The following is a 16,377-nucleotide window of genomic DNA, read 5'->3' on the forward strand; positions in this document are numbered from 1 at the left end:
CAATTGCAGTGACTTTTCCAGGCCCTGAAGCAGCAAAGCAGCCCCAGACCATCACACTACCACCACCATGTTTTACATTCAGTATGATGCTCTTTTTCTGAAATGCTGTGTTAATTGTACAGCAGATGTACTGGGACACACACCTTTCAAAAAGTTCCACGTTTGTCTTATCAGTCCACAGAATATTTTCCCAAGCTGTTTTTTGTCAGCAGTGTTTTTTGCTTTGGAACTCTCCCATGGTTACCATTTTCGCCCAGTCTCTTTTTCCTATTATTGAATCATTAACACTGACCATAACTGAGGCGAGTGACGCATCAGCTCTTTAGCTGCTGTTCTCAATTCTTTTGTGACCTCCTGGATGAGTTGTCCATGCCCTTTTGGAGTAATTTAAGTAGGTCGGTCACTCCTGGGAAGGTTCACCAGTTTTCCATGTTTTCTTAATTTGTGAATGAAGCTCTCATTGTGCTTCACTACACTCTGGTGACCAGTTTCAACAGGACATACAGAAGTTGGACAATGAAACATCTGGTTTTAGACCACAATAATTTATTGTACCGACGGACAGTTCTGGTGGAAACAGGAGAGTTAAGGTGCATATTAAATTCTGCTGTGATTTGGGCAGCCGTGGTTTTATGTTTTTTTTTTTGGATACAACTCGGGTTAGCACCCGAACATCCCTTTCAGACAGATTCCTCTTACAGCGTCCACAGTTAATCCTGTTGGATGTTGTTGGTCCTTCTTGGCGGTATGCTGACATTACCCTGGATACTGTGGCTCTTGATACATCACAAAGACTTGCTGTTTTGGTCACAGGTGTGCCAGCAAGATGTGCACCAACAATGTGTCCTCTTTTGAACTCGGTATGTCACTCGTAACGTTGTGTGCAATGCAATATTTTGAGCAAAACTGTGCTCTTACCCTGATAATTGAAACCTCCCACACTAAAATGACAGGTGTTTCAGTTTTACTGTCCAAACCCTGTCTCTGCTGTATTGATTTGAGACCCTTTATCTCAGCACAGGAGTTTTTTTTTTACTTCTACACCATCCAACCTCTTTAGATTTTAACATTTAAACCAGCTTGTTGAAAAAGGCAAATAAGTTGAAGTTCTTCCTTATAAACGGTCATGTTAGGTTTAATATGGTCCTCTGACTCCTGCTGTGAGATGACTTTCATCTCCTTTGTGATGAAACACCTCCAGATCTCGAACTTGTTCAAAGCTCCAGCTACTCAGCGCAGCATGTCTGCAGGAATAAAAGCAGACGCTCTACAGGGCAGGGTAAATGATCAATGATAAATAGTAAACGACTTGAATTCCGTTTATACACTCCACAGAAGCCCACGGATCATAAATCATGTATAGACTGATCTCATGCTTTTATTGAGCAGAACCAGCAATAAGATCTCAGACGGGTGACCTTGATTTTACTAGACACGTATCGTACATCTATCTTTTATTCAGAGGTACATTTTTTATATTTCTAATATGGTTTTATTCACCAGAAGCTGTTCAGAACTGTTTTCAAACTGTGTTTCAAAACATTTTATGAAAAGGCTGTTTCAGTTACTGTGTCTTCTGAAGAGTGAAGAATGTAAATGAGATCGGTTTTGATTTGCTGCAATGTTTTGTTCCAGTGTGTAGACTGAATGTTTGGAGCTAAACTGCTGTAGACTGAATAATTGGAGCTAAACTGCTGTAGACTGAATGTTTGGAGCTAAACTGTTGTAGACTGAATGTCTGGAGCTAAACTGCTGTAGACTGAATGTTTGGAGCTAAACTGTTGTAGACTGAATGTCTGGAGCTAAACTGCTGTAGACTGAATGTTTGGAGCTAAACTGTTGTAGACTGAATGTCTGGAGCTAAACTGCTGTAGACTGAATGTTTGGAGCTACACTGCTATAGACTGATTGGATGGGGATAAACTGCTGTAGACTAGACTGTATTTTGACTCGTTGTAAACCAAGGTTTAATCAAGCAGGAGAGGAGAATGAAGTAGATACTACTCTGCAATTTCTCTCCATTTTTTGTCTACCTCTCTCACAGCCTCCTTTGAGGTGGTGACCTCACTGGCCCCTGAGGAGTCCCGCTGTCTGTCCTGTCACTGCGCTTACACTGCCATCAGCACAGCTCTTATCTGTGGAGCTTCTGTGATCTGTCAGGCCTCTATGCCACTCATGCTTTCTTAATCAGGCAGTCTTGTGGCTCCAGCTTTGCTTTATTGGGCTCTGGAGGCCTGAAAACTGAGGAGAGTGAATGAAGCTGGTGATGTGTGAAAGAGTCACGCTCGAGCTTAGCATACCTAATTCGTATTTAAAGGGCTGATATTCTGCAAAGCATATTTTGAAATTTTTGATGTCTTAATAAAATACGTCTAAAGGTTCAAATGGTACCTTTCAGTTGCGAGTAAGCTGCAAAAACAGGCTTGGAATTGAGATGAATTATTGTGAAATGATATCATATCAGGTAAAAATGCCTCAGGTGCACATCTGATTTTGCTTCTCCAAAAGTTTTGAAACTGTGTTTTTCTTTAGCCATTCTTTTGTGGACTTACTACAGTGTTTTGGGTCATTGTCCTGTTGCATCACCCAACTCTCAAATTGGGTAGACCTGAATTGCTATAGGCTGGATGGGTGGGGCTAAACTAATTTAGGCTAAATTAGTGAAGCTAAATTGAAGTAGACTGAATCACCAGGGTTAAGTGCCTAAATAGGTAAGACTAAACTGCTGTAGACTGAATGGGTGGGGCTACACTGATCACTGATGTAGGCTGAATAGGTGAAGCTGTAATGTATACTGAAAGGCAAAGGGTAAATAGCATCTAAGTAGGTGGGAAGTAGACTAAATCGCCAACAAACAGTGCTTAAACTGCTGTAGGCTGAATGAGTAGGTTTAAGCTGCCATATGCTGAATGGGTGTGGCTAAACTGCTGTAGACTGAATGGGTGGGGATAAAATAATGAAGACTAAATAGATGGAGCTATTGATGTATGCTAAACAGCAATGGCTAAATAGCACCTTAATAGGTGGAGCTAAAATACTGTAGGCCGAATGGGTGTGCCTGCACTGCTTTAGGCAATATAGGCGGGGCTACACTGCTGTAGGTTGAATGGGTGGGGTTAAACTGCTGTAGGCTGAATGGGTGTGCCTGCACTGCTTTAGGCAATATAGGCGGGGCTACACTGCTGTAGGTTGAATGGGTGGGGCTAAACTGCTGTAGGCTGAATGGGTGTGCCTGCACTGCTTTAGGCAATATAGGCGGGGCTACACTGCTGTAGGTTAAATGGGTGGGGCTAAACTGCTGTAGACTAAATAGGTGGGGCTACACTAATCTCTGCTGTTGACTGAATGGGTGGGGCTAAACTGCTGTAAACTGAATGGATGGGGCTAAACTGCTGTAGGCTGAATGAGTAGGTTTAAGCTGCCATATGCTGAATGGGTGTGGCTAAACTGCTGTAGACTAAATGGGTGGGGATAAAATAATGTAGACTAAATAGATGGAGCTATTGATGTATGCTAAACAGCAATGGCTAAATAGCACCTTAATAGGTGGAGCTAAAATGCTGTAGGCTGAATGGGTGGGCCTGCACTGCTTTAGGCAATATAGGCAGGGCTACACTGCTGTAGGTTGAATGGGTGGGGCTACACTAATCTCTGCTGTAGACTAAATGGGTGGGGCTACACTAATCCCTGCTGTTGACTGAATGGGTGGGGCTACACTAATCTCTGCTGTAGACTGAATGGAAGGGGCTAAACTGCTGTAGACTAAATGGGTGGGGCTACACTAATCTCTGCTTTAGACTGAATGGGTGGGGCTACACTGCTGTAGGTTGAATGGGTGGGGCTAAACTGCTGTAGACTAAATAGGTGGGGCTACACTAATGTCTGCTGTAGGCTAAATGGGTGGGGCTACACTAATCCCTGCTGTTGACTGAATGGGTGGGGCTAAACTGCTGTAAACTGAATTGATGGGGCTAAACTGCTGTAGACTGAATGGTGGGGCTACATGTCTCTTTAAGGCTGAATGTCTCTTTAAGTGAATCCATAGCATCTGGACTCTGACTTGGCCACTCCAAAAGTCTTAATATATGTTTAGCCATTCTGTTGTGGATATGCTCCGGTGTTTTGGGTCATTGTCCTGTTGCATCACCCAACTTCTACAGAGTTTTAGCTGATATAAAGACACTCTCCCGTTGTCCTGTACAGAATTTTCTTGATCTTGGAAATTCATCTTCCCCTAAATGATTGTAAGCTGTTGTGATCTTGGGGTCATTTTGCTTTAGTTCACACTTCCAAATTAGCAAAAAATTACAATGCTAACAGTTGACTTTAATTAGCTTTTTTTGAGGTCATTATAACAGGGATTCACATATTTTTCCACTAGCAATATAAGGTTTTATGGTTGTCTTTAATGAAGACATGAATGATGGTATACTTTTTTGTGTTATTATTTTGACATGGATGATGACCAGATTACGTTATGAAATATACTTTTTTATTGTTTTAATTCAATCTTAAAATCTTGAATCTTGAAAAAAAAACTCATAAAATCATAAAGTGACCACTGCTCTCTTTTTCTTCTGTCTCCAGAAGTTTCCGTGTCGTTCGAGGTTGGCACTTCAGTGACCTACACCTTCCAGGAGCCCTTCTCCGTGATTCGCAACAAGAGCAGGCAGTCGTCAGCCATCTACGCCCAGAGCAGCAAATCCCGAGAGAACGTGGCCTTCCGGTTCCTCACCACCAAAGCTCCAGCCATGCTGATGAGCGTCACCACCTACCACCAGCAGTACATGGCCATCATTCTGGCTCACAACGGTATACACACATAGTAACCTGCTAGCTCTTTAGCTTGTTGTTTATCATTTGTGTTTGAGTAGATATTTGAAACTATTGCTCTTTCTTCTATTTTCTATATATTTAGAAAATAACTGAATATATTAGTAACCAACTTTAACTTTCATAAATAAACTAGCTAGCTAACTAAATTAAGTACTGAACTACTTAGCAAAGTAAGTTTACGAGTTTTTCACATTTCGTCACCTTACAACCACAAACTTAAATGTATTTTAATGAGATTTAAGGGAATACAAAGTTTCAAATAATTTTAAAGTGGAACCAAAACAATACACATGAAATTACACAAGTCCCACTATCTCAATACTTAGTAGAGCTACCTTTTGCTGCAATTACAGCTGAAAGTCTTTTGGGGTTTGTCTCTACCAGCTTTGTGCATCTAGAGACTGAAATTTTTGCCCATTCTTCTTTATAAAACAGCTCAAGCTCAGCCAGGTTGAGTGGAGAGCATCTGTAAACAGCAGGATCTTTCTTTGGTTCTCGTCCTGTCGTCTGTTTTGTGAGTGTGTGTGTGTGTGTTGACGTTGTCTCTTCTGCTCTGCTGTGTGTAACAGGAAGTCTACAGATTTGGTACAAACTGAACAGAGAGAAGCAGCCGGACGTGTTCATGCCCACCCAGCACAGCCTGGCCAATGGGAAGCTCCACAGGATACAGCTGCACAGAGAGGGGAGGGACGTGTACGTGCAGGTAAGACTTAAACTCCTCTATCGGGTCCATTCATATATATATATATATATATATATATATATATATATATATATATACTGTATATATATATATATATATATATATATATATATATATATATATATATATATATATATATATATATATATATATACTTGGAATGCATTAAATATATTCAGCAACCAGAAAAACAGTACCAGTCTAAAGTTTGGAGACTCCTCACTCAGTGTTGTCTTTATTTCTTTATTTAATTTGTTTTCTACATTGTAGATTAAAACTAAATATGGTACATATTAAAACAGTTAAGAGACAAATATGGAATTATCTAATAAACAGTAACAAAAAAAGGGTTTGTCCTCCCAATCAAACTGAGATTCTACCTCATGGGGACTCTAATAAAGTATAAAATATATTCTGGTTTGTTTTACACTTTTTGTTTACTAAATAATTATGTATATATTCCTGTATAGCTTTAATATTGTTTTTTTTATATCAAATTATTATTTTTTTAAATCAAAACATAAAAAATATATATATATATATATTGAATGAGAAGTGGAAGTGAGAAGTGTCCAAACTGACACTTTGACTGCTACTGACTTACAACAATGCTTTGTAGAGACAAAAATCAAAAGATAAATCAAGCTTTGATAATGTTTAGAAACCTAGGAGAAAAATATTAGTCTAGGAATTCTGACATAGCTGTTGTAGGGACCTGATGGTTTCGCAACAGAAGACCAGCCAAAAGGGAGCTGCCGAGTTCTCGAAGAAGATGGTGAGATTGTGGTGAAAACTTGTAGTTCCTGGGATGAACAGTAGGTCAAGTCTTTCCTGGGTTGAGTTTCAGGTGATGAGAATTGAGCAGTGTTGAGCAGAAAAGAGAAGGACCAAGCACAGAGCCTTGTGGAACCCCAGTGAAGAATCTACAAGGAGCAGATGTTGACTCATGTTGAGCCATGTTACCTGGTAGGAGTGATCCTCCAGGTAATAGGTGAGGCAGTTATACCAAGACCAAACGTTTATTAACAGAGGGGCTATGCTTACACAAGTAGTGAGGGACAGTCAGGGTCAGTAACCAAATGTCAGCAAATATAAACAACATACAGTCATTTGAAAAAGTTTGGGCACCCCTATTAATCTTAATCATTTTTAGTTCTAAATATTTGGGTGTTTGTAACAGCCATTTCAGTTTATATCTAATAACTGATGCACACAGCAATATTTCAGGATTGAAATGAGGTTTATTGTACTAACAGAAAATGTGCATCATTTTATTGATTTGAATACTCCTAACTAATTTTTACTGACTTACTGAAGCAAAGAATTAGTTTGGCAACCTCATTGAGCTTTGAACTTCATAGCCAGGTGTATCCAATCATGAGAAAAGGTATTTAAGGTGGCCAATTGCAAGTTGTTCTCCTATTTGAATCTCCTCTGAAGAGTGGCATCATGGGCAGCCAAAAAGCCCATGGTCACTTTGGAGGAGCTGCAGAAATTCACAAAAAAAGGACATAAAAAGGATGTGAATATTTTTTTAAAGCACTGTGGAAGCATTAATGCAAGCACACACTGTTTTGGAACGTACACCGATGTTCTTGTAATGAAATCTAGTGTGTGCGCTGGCTGAATATATCCGAGTGTGTGTGTGTGTGTGTGTGTTTTTAGCAGAGAACGCGGTGTGTATGTTCTTTAGCTCAGCGGTGTAGAGCTTCCAGACGCTTGAGGACGGATCGTTTTCCTACTAAATTGCTGTGTTTAATAAGCTCGCACCACGCCAGTGAGTGACAGCATGTTCCAGCGGCGCCTCCGACCCCCGGAGCTCAGCAAACTCCATGAGGGAGGTTTAAGCAAACACACACACACAGCGCCTGTTGGAGCAGCGCTGTAGATTAGCAGGCTGAGGCTGGACTCGCCGCTGCTTTCCCTGTAAAGCTGCTGATTATCGGAGCAGATACTCTGAGCAGAGCACTGATAGTCCTCAGAAACACGACTGCAGCTCCCAACCGCAACAAACACCCGAAAAAAAAGCATCTCATAAGCTGTCCAGATACAGGAGCAATGAGGCTAACGTGAAGAAAAATCAGCCTGACCCAATCTTCCCTCCGCCTTAACTCAGATGTATCAGCTGAGACGTGTTCGGTGTCTGACGTTCTGATATTTGCCTTTTTTTTAGCTTAGCACTAGAGCTACAATGCTAATGTAGCTAAAAAGTCTTTCTCTCTTTTTCTCTCTCTCTCTTTCTTAGGTTGATAAGGATATTAATCAGAAGTACCGCCTCTCCACAGACAGAGAGTTAAACATGATCAGATCACTGACGCTGGGCAAAGTAACAGGTAAGATCAGCGTTCTAGTGTTCAGTGATCTAATGCTTTTTTCAATAACCACTATGAATTGTCTCATATATTCATAATGTATTCATAAATCAGCATGATTAGTCAAATGGAATAAAAAAAAATAAATGGAAAAAAATGGAATGAGTAAGGAATACTGGTAACATCTATGAATAATTCAGGTTCTAATGCAAACAATTCAGTATCCACAATGAATTATTTAGTCTCTACTATGAATACTACAAGTAATTCAATATTTGGTTATTTTAAATTATTAAATAGGTATTATGTACCATCCATGAATCATTCAGACTCTAATAGGAACTATTCAGTCTCTACTATGAATCATTCATTATCCACTATGAATTATTCTCTCTCTAATATGACCCATTCAGTATCCTCTATAAATTATTCAGTCTCTTCTATCAATCATTCATTCATTCTCTACTATGCATTATTTACTATCCACTAAAATAAATTGTTAAACAGGTATTATAAACCATTCCGTTTCCACTATGAATTACTTAGACTCTATTATGAAGTATTCAGTTTCCACTATGAATTATTCAGTCTCTATTATAAAGTATTCAGTTTCCACTGTGAATTATTCAGTGTCAACTATAAACCATTCAGTATCCAGTGTGAATTAGTCAGTCTCTAATCTAAACCCTTTAGTATCCATTAGGAATTATTCAGTCTCTACTATGAACCATTCAATATCCACTTAAATTAATTCAGTGTCAACTATGAACCAATTAGTATCTACTGTCAACCATTCATTATCCACCGTGAATTATACAGTCTCTACACTACGAACCATTCAGTATCCACTATGATTTATTCAGTCTCTACTATCAATCATTCATTCATTCTCCACTAAGAATTATTTACTATCCACAATAATACATTGTTAAACAGGTATTATAAACCATTCAGTTTCCACTATGAATTATTCAGTTGCTGTTATGAAGTATTTAGTTTTCACTGTGAATTATTCAGTGTCTACTATAAACCATTCAGTACCCAGTGTGAATTAGTCAGTCTGTACTCTAAACCATTTAGTATCCATTGTGAATTATTTAGTCTCTACTATGAACCATTCAATATCCACTAAAATTAATTCAGTGTCAACTAAAAACCAATTAGTATCTACTGTCAACCATTCATTATCCACTATGAATTATTCAGTCTCTACACTGCAAACCATTTAGTATCCTCTATGATTTTTTCAGTCTCTACACTACAAACCATTCAGTATCCTCTATGAATTATTCAGCCTCTACGCTACCATTCAGTGTTGACTATGACTTACTGAATAGTGCAACTGCTACACTGCTACACTGCAAAGCATTTAGTATCCACAATGAATTATTAAGTCTATATATTATGAACTATTCAGTTTCCGCTATGAATTATTCAGTCTCTACACAACGAACCATTCAGTATCCGCTATGAATTATGGAGTCTCTACACTACAAACCATTCAGTTTACACTATGAATTATCCAGTCTCTATTGTGAACTATTTAGTATCCACAATGAAATATAAAGTCTATATATTATGAACTATTCAGGTTCCGCTATGAATTTACTATGAATCATTCACATTCATTATTATTTATTACTTACTACCTACTACAAATTATTCAATAGATTTAGTATGAATTGTTAAAAAGGTATTATGAGCCATTTATTATCCACTATGAATTATTCAGTCTCTACACTACAAACCAGTCAGTATCCACTTTGAATTATTCAATCTCTACTATGAATCATTCAGTTTCCACTATGAATTATTGAGTCTCTACACTACAAACCATTCCGTTTACACTATGAATTATCCAGTCTCTATTGTGAACTATTCAGTATCGACAATAAATGATTTAGTCTATACATTATAAACTATTCAGTGTCCACTATAATTGATTCAATTGCTGATCTCCTATGAGCAATTCAGTATACACTATTAGTATTTAGTCTCTACTGTGAACCATTTAAGATCCACTATGAACTATTCAGTCTTTGTTATGAACCATTCAGTATCCACTGTGAATTGTTTAGTTTCTACTATGGATTATTCAGTATCCGCCATTAATTATTCAGCACCCAGTTTAAATTTTATTACTACTACATTTTATTCAATATGTCCCTAGTATTTATTCAGTATGATTTTTCTAAAAACCTGCTATATATTACTTAGTATCCACTATGAACAATTTAGTACTTTGTGATTCAGATTAAGGTGGTAAGTTATAATGTGGTCAGTAGGTAATTTGTTTTTCCATGTTTTTGTTGCCAGGTAGAGCAGGTGTGGATGAGGAAGTGCTTCAGGCTGGATCGAGAGGTTTCATTGGCTGTCTGTCGTCAGTCCAGTTTAATCACCTGGCTCCTCTAAAAGCTGCTATACTGAACCGGGGCAGCTCACTCATCAGCGTCCTCGGCAATCTGGTGGAGTCCAACTGTGGAGAACTGGCTGATAAATCCTCCTCACACTCACTATCAGGTGAGAACAACATCTGTGTTGCACTTCAACTCACTGGCCACTTTATTAGAAACACCTAACTACTTATATGCTGTATCACTGGCCACTTTATTAGGAACTCCTACCTACTGTTGTGCTTCATCAATGGCCACTTAATTAGAAACACCTACATACCTACTTTTGTGCTTTGTCACTGGCCATTTTATTAGAAACACCTACCTACTCTTGTGCTTGATCACTGGCCACTTTATTAGAAACACCTACCTACTTGTGCTTCATCACTGGCCACTTTATTAGAAACACCTATTTCCTTGTGCTTCATCACTGGCCACTTTATTAGAAACACCTACCTACTTGTGCTTCATCACTGGCCACTTTATTAGAAACACCCTTATCCTTGTACTTTATCACTGGCCACTTTATTAGAAACACCTGCCTACTTCTTGTGCTTTACCAATGGCCACTTTATTAGAAACCCCTATACCTACCTACTCTTGTGCTCCATCACTGGCCACTTTATTAGAAACCCCTATACCTATCTACTCTTGTGTTTCATCAGTGGCCACTTTATTAGAAACACCTATACCTACCTACTCTTGTGCTTCATCACTGGCCACTTTATTAGAAACACCTATACCTACCTACTCTTGTGCTTCATCGCTGGCCACTTTATTAGAAACACCTGTACCTACCTACCTACTCTTGTGCTTCATCACTGGCCACTTTATTAGAAACACCTATACCTACCTCCTTGTGTTTTCTCTCTCTGGCAGCTTTATTAGAACCATCTAGAACTTCTGGAAGGTTGAGCTTTAAGAAAAGGGGGTTTCTGATAAAGTGGCCAAAGCGTGATCTGAATGAGTTCAAGCAGGGATGAAGATGATGATGATGATGGTCTGGCAGGCTGAACAGAAGGGGATCTCAGTGCAGTCTTGATGTGAGGGTTGAAGATTGGCTGAAGATTTATCAGCTAGAAACGTCTTATTATGTCCCAAAAAAATGGGACACCTCATGGCCTACAAACCAGGCTGGATCCCCAGCTCCTCAACACACCACTGTGATCCAAACACTAACACTCTGACAAACTCACTTTCACACTCACTATAGCTCACTAGCAAACAAGTTCACTCTTCTCAGTGCTGACAGGGCATGACCTCGATGTCCACCCACACAGCCCTGAAAACGAGACTCCAGTAATGAGGAGACAGTGAATGGATGGTCAGTACAGCTCTCTGGGTGAGCTCTGGTCCACATTCTGCATACAGACCCACAGACCATAATTAACCCTGTTAGACCTCAGTCTTAAAGTGGACACCGAGACTCATATTCATTAACATTAATAATAATCCTGTATCTAGTGACTCTATTTTTTCTAAATACACATTTTGGTGCATTCTGAAGTCACAGATGCTATGTCATGCCAAGACATGTGTGATGTTATAATGTGATGTGGTGATGAGGGTGGTGGTATGGTCTGGTGCAGGATGTTCTGCAGATGGTTCTTCAGTGTATTTGGGTCACGGTCTCGCTCGCCCTGATGGTTTTAATGGTTTGTGTCTTCACTCTGTTTTTCTTCTGCTATTTCCTCTTCTTTAATCATTCCTCTCTTTCTTTCCTCTCTCGCCCCTCCAGACCACACAGACGGAGAGAACAGAGGAAAGGAGCGTCTGAAGAACTCGGAGCAGAGTGACTCGGCTGTAATTGGAGGTGAGCGTCTTTGTCCTTTTCCTCTTTCATCCTCCCCTCCTTTTCCAGAAGCGTTTAGAAACACAAAACGACCCAAACAAGCTCCAGTAAACAGCTCCAGCAGTCGGTTCAGCTCTCACTACAGAAGATCTGTTGGAATAATAGATCTCGGGGGCTGTCGCTGAGTGCTTGAAATGAGTAAATATAAAAGATAAATCCAAAACGATAACAGGCTTCAGACTGAGGCATCCTTTAAAGCTGTTCTTATAAAGAGTTACAGCTCTATAAACAGTGCTATAAACAGTGATGAAGAACAGCTCCACTTACTCTCACCTGCCTGTAGGTTTCCTGGTGTCTGATATGATCAAAACTCCGCCCACATCCCTACAATCGTTTTCTTTCATCCCTCTTTAAATTGTGTTACACAGAAAGACATTAAAACAATAAACCTGTGCTGTCTCAACATGTGTGAATGTGTTAAGGGATAGAAAGACGAACGGGAGAATAGATAAGTGGAAGGATAGAGATAAGGATGGATGTAAATAGACTGAGTAGATTGATGGAAGGGTGGATGGGTTAAAATACAGGTAGATGCATGGGTAAGTAGAAAGAAAGATGGGTAGATGATGTATTGATAGAAATATGTATGGAATAATGAATGAATGGAAGGATTGAAATATAGGTAGATGGATGGATGGGTAGTTAGATAGAAATATAGTAGATGTATGGATGATAGAAAGAAAGATGGAATAACGGATGAGCGGAACAATAGAAATATAGGTAGATGGATGAGTAGGTAAATAGAAATATGGGTAGATGATGTATGGATAATAGATAGAAAGATGGATGGAATAAGGGATTAGTAGAAGGATAGAAATATAGGTAGATGGTTGGTTAGGTCGATAAAAGGATGGGTAGATGATGTATGGATGATAGAAAGATGGATAGAATAATGGATGAGTGTAAGAGTAGAAACATAAGTAGATGGATGGGTAGGTAGATAGAAAGATGGGTAAATTATGTAATGCTGATAGAAATATGTATGGAATAATGGATGAGTGGAAGAATGGAAAGATGGTAGAGGGATGGATGGGTGGGTTGGTAGATAGAAAGATGGGTAGATGATGTGTTTATAGAAATGTGTATGCAATAATGGATGAGTGGAAGGATAGAAATATAAGTAGATGGATGGATAGAAAGATGGTAGATGTATGGATGATAAAAAAAGATGGCATAATGGACGAGTGGAACAACAGAAATATAGGTAGATAGAAAGATTTGTAGATCAATAGAAAGATAGATGGAATAATGGATGAGAAGAAGTATAGAAATATAGGTAGATGGTTGGTTAGGTAGATAAAAGGATGGGTAGATGATGTATTGATGATAGAAAGATGGATGGAATAATGGATAAGTGTAAGAGTAGAAACACAAGTAGATGGATGGGTAGGTAAATAGACAGATGGGTAGATGATATATGGATGATATAAATATGTATGGAATAATGGATGAGTGGAAGAATGGAAACAGGTAGATTGAAAGATGGGTAGATGTATGGATGATAGATAGAAAGTCAGATAAAAAAGGGATGAGTGGATAGATAGAAATATAGATAGGTGGTTGGTTAGGTAGATAAAAGGATGGGTAGATGATGTATTAATAAAAGAAAGAGGGATGGAATGATGGATAAGTGGTAGAATATAAATATAGGTAGATAGATGGTTAGTAGATGGGTAGGTGATGTATTGATGATATAAAGATGGATAGAATAATGGATGAGTGGAAGAGTAGAAACATAAGTAGATGGAAGGGTAGGCAGATATAAAGATGGTAGATGATGTATTGATGATATAAAGATGGATGGAATAATGGATAAGTTGAAGAATAGAAAGATGGTCGATGGATGGGAAGGTAGATAGAAATATGGGTAGATGATGTACTGATGATAGATTTAAAGATGGATGGAATAATATGGATGAGTGGAAGGATAGAAATATAAGTAGATGAATGGGTAGGTAGATAGAAAGATGGATATATGATGTACTGATGATAGATATAAAGATGGGTGGAATAAAGGATGAGTGGAAGAATAGAAATATAAGTAGATGAATGGGTAAATGAAATATGGATAAATGGATGGACAGACAGATGAATGAATGCTGAACGGATGGATAAATAGGTGGATGGATGGAAAGACGGATGTACAACAGTAAAATTGTAGCTAGATAGATAGATAGATAGATAGATAGATAGATAGATAGATAGATAGATAGATAGATAGATAGCTTTGATAACTTTTGATCATCCATCTTCCTCTTAATATTATTCAAATTTAATTTCCAATGTTTTCAATTCAGTAAAATCAAAGAAACTCATCATTTTTAGGTGTTCTCTTATTTTTTTCCAGAGCTGTATGTAGATATATAGTGGATGAATTAAGAGACGGATTCATGGACGGATTCATGGAAGGACAGACAGACAGACAGACAGACAGACAGACAGACAGACAGACAGACAGACAGACAGACAGACAGATAGATAGATAGATAGATAGATAGATAGATAGATAGATAGATTTGACCAGTTATACTCGTCTTTGTGCTGAAAGGACTTCGGGGAACTCGGCTGCATTCAGAGATAACGGACTCTGAAGCACCAGAGCCAGACAGCTGAACATGTGTGCGTCTCTGTGTGTGTGAGTGTGTGTGAAGGTTTTATACCTGTCATTGCATCATCATGAGTGTGCCAGACTGGAGTCTGGATCAGACACACACACACACACACACACAAAGATCACACACAGTGTGAGAAGGTGAATGAGACACATTCCAAGTGATGAAAGAAAACAACCCTGCCATACACGCTTACACCTGACACACCAAAACGATAATCATCTCTCTCTCTCTCTCTCTCTCTCTCTCTCTCTATCTCTATCTCTCTCTCTCTCTCTCTCTCTCTCTCTCTCTCTCTCTCTCTATCTCTCTCTCTCTCTTTACCCTTTATATCCCCTTTTCTCTCATCTCCTCTCATTCTGATTTTTCACTCATGTAACCCCTTTTTTTCCTCCTTTTTTCATCTTTTTTTTCATTTTCTTTGCTCTCTCAGACTTTCACATGCTTTCACATTCTCTCTCTCTCTCTCTCTCTCTCTCTCTCTCTTTCTCTGTCTCTTTCTTTTTTTTCTCTCAGTTCATTTCAGGGCTGGCTTTCCCAGAAGGACTCTTAGCGCAAAGATCTCTGTTAAATGGTCGAGCGAGCATCACATTAAACAGCCCCTCTCTCGTTTAGGATGATCTTAGTGCTACAAGGCTTCTGGGAAATGGGGCCCAGTTCAGTCAGGCTTAGTGGAGTGACCGTGTTTATGTACAGCGTGGGTAAAAATCGTATATTTTAATAAAATCCCTCTCTTTCTCTCTCTTTTTCTCTTTCTCTCTCTATTTCTCTCTCTCTTTCTTCCACCACAGGCCTGATAGCCGCCCTGGTCCTGGTTGCGCTCTCCGTTCTGGCAGTGATGATGCGTTTCCTGTACCGCTCCAGGCAGGATCGCTCCCAGCAGACCCCCTCAGCCAAGGAGAAAGACCCCCCGTCCGAGCCGGAGCTCAACTACCGCACCCAGCTCAGCCTGCACAGCGCCATCAGGGACAGCAGGAAGGAGTACTTCATCTGATTGATCCGAGACCTCCAGCCTCCTCGTGGTGTGGGGCCCTACGGCTGGGGAGGAAGGGGGCGGGACGGGACAGGGCAGGGGTGTGGCCACCGAGAGCTGCAGGACACAGGCAGCGTGACCTTCAGTCTCCCAGCCCACGCAGGCTGTGTTTTTGTGCCCTCTGTACATAGCAGGTAGCAGTTTCGTGTGGATTGGGATGCAGCCACAATGGCCTGCTGGTGCCTCCCCGAGGAACAGGAACATATGCAGACCTGCCCGGTCAAAGCCTGCGGGACACTAGGCCAATACAAGCTGAGCTGTGCTTTTCCTGCACCCTCTGTGGAGGGCAGATATTGGGACGCAGCCGATGCAGTTCAGTTCAGTGCAGTGCAAAGAGCAAACGTGGCAGTGATCTTTCATCCCAACGCTAATCTATAGATAACAGGTTGTGTGGGCCAATTTGTGTGGATTGGGACACAGCCGGAACTCAAATCAACTCAATAGACAAAGCAACTACTATTTCAACTCTGTAGATAGCAGGTAGCAGGGATTGGGACGCAGCTAAAACAGTTCAATGGAGTTGTCAACGTACTGTACTTTGTACGTTCAGGGCCAGTTTTGTGTGTATTGGAACACAGCCGAAGCTCTGCTAAAGAACTGCTAAAGTCAACGAAAGCAAGTGTGTTTCATGTCCTC

The 16,377-nt window shown here is 39.8% G+C and overlaps 1 protein-coding gene across 1 annotated transcript in view; it reads left to right on the plus strand.

Moving 5' to 3' along the window:
* Window positions 1-16,027, plus strand: part of cntnap5b (contactin associated protein family member 5b) — a 149,712-nt gene extending 133,685 nt beyond the window's left edge. Inside the window, exons 19-24 of the mRNA XM_049471072.1 lie at window positions 4,588-4,812; window positions 5,406-5,539; window positions 7,785-7,872; window positions 10,168-10,371; window positions 11,983-12,057; window positions 15,500-16,027. Coding sequence (XP_049327029.1) covers window positions 4,588-4,812; window positions 5,406-5,539; window positions 7,785-7,872; window positions 10,168-10,371; window positions 11,983-12,057; window positions 15,500-15,702 — 929 coding nt within the window. The 3' untranslated portion in view covers window positions 15,703-16,027. The remainder of the gene's footprint in view (window positions 1-4,587; window positions 4,813-5,405; window positions 5,540-7,784; window positions 7,873-10,167; window positions 10,372-11,982; window positions 12,058-15,499) is intronic.
* Window positions 16,028-16,377: the final 350 nt, after the last annotated feature.

This window comes from Astyanax mexicanus, chromosome 23, assembly GCF_023375975.1.
Source record: "Astyanax mexicanus isolate ESR-SI-001 chromosome 23, AstMex3_surface, whole genome shotgun sequence".
NCBI lineage: Eukaryota > Metazoa > Chordata > Actinopteri > Characiformes > Acestrorhamphidae > Astyanax > Astyanax mexicanus.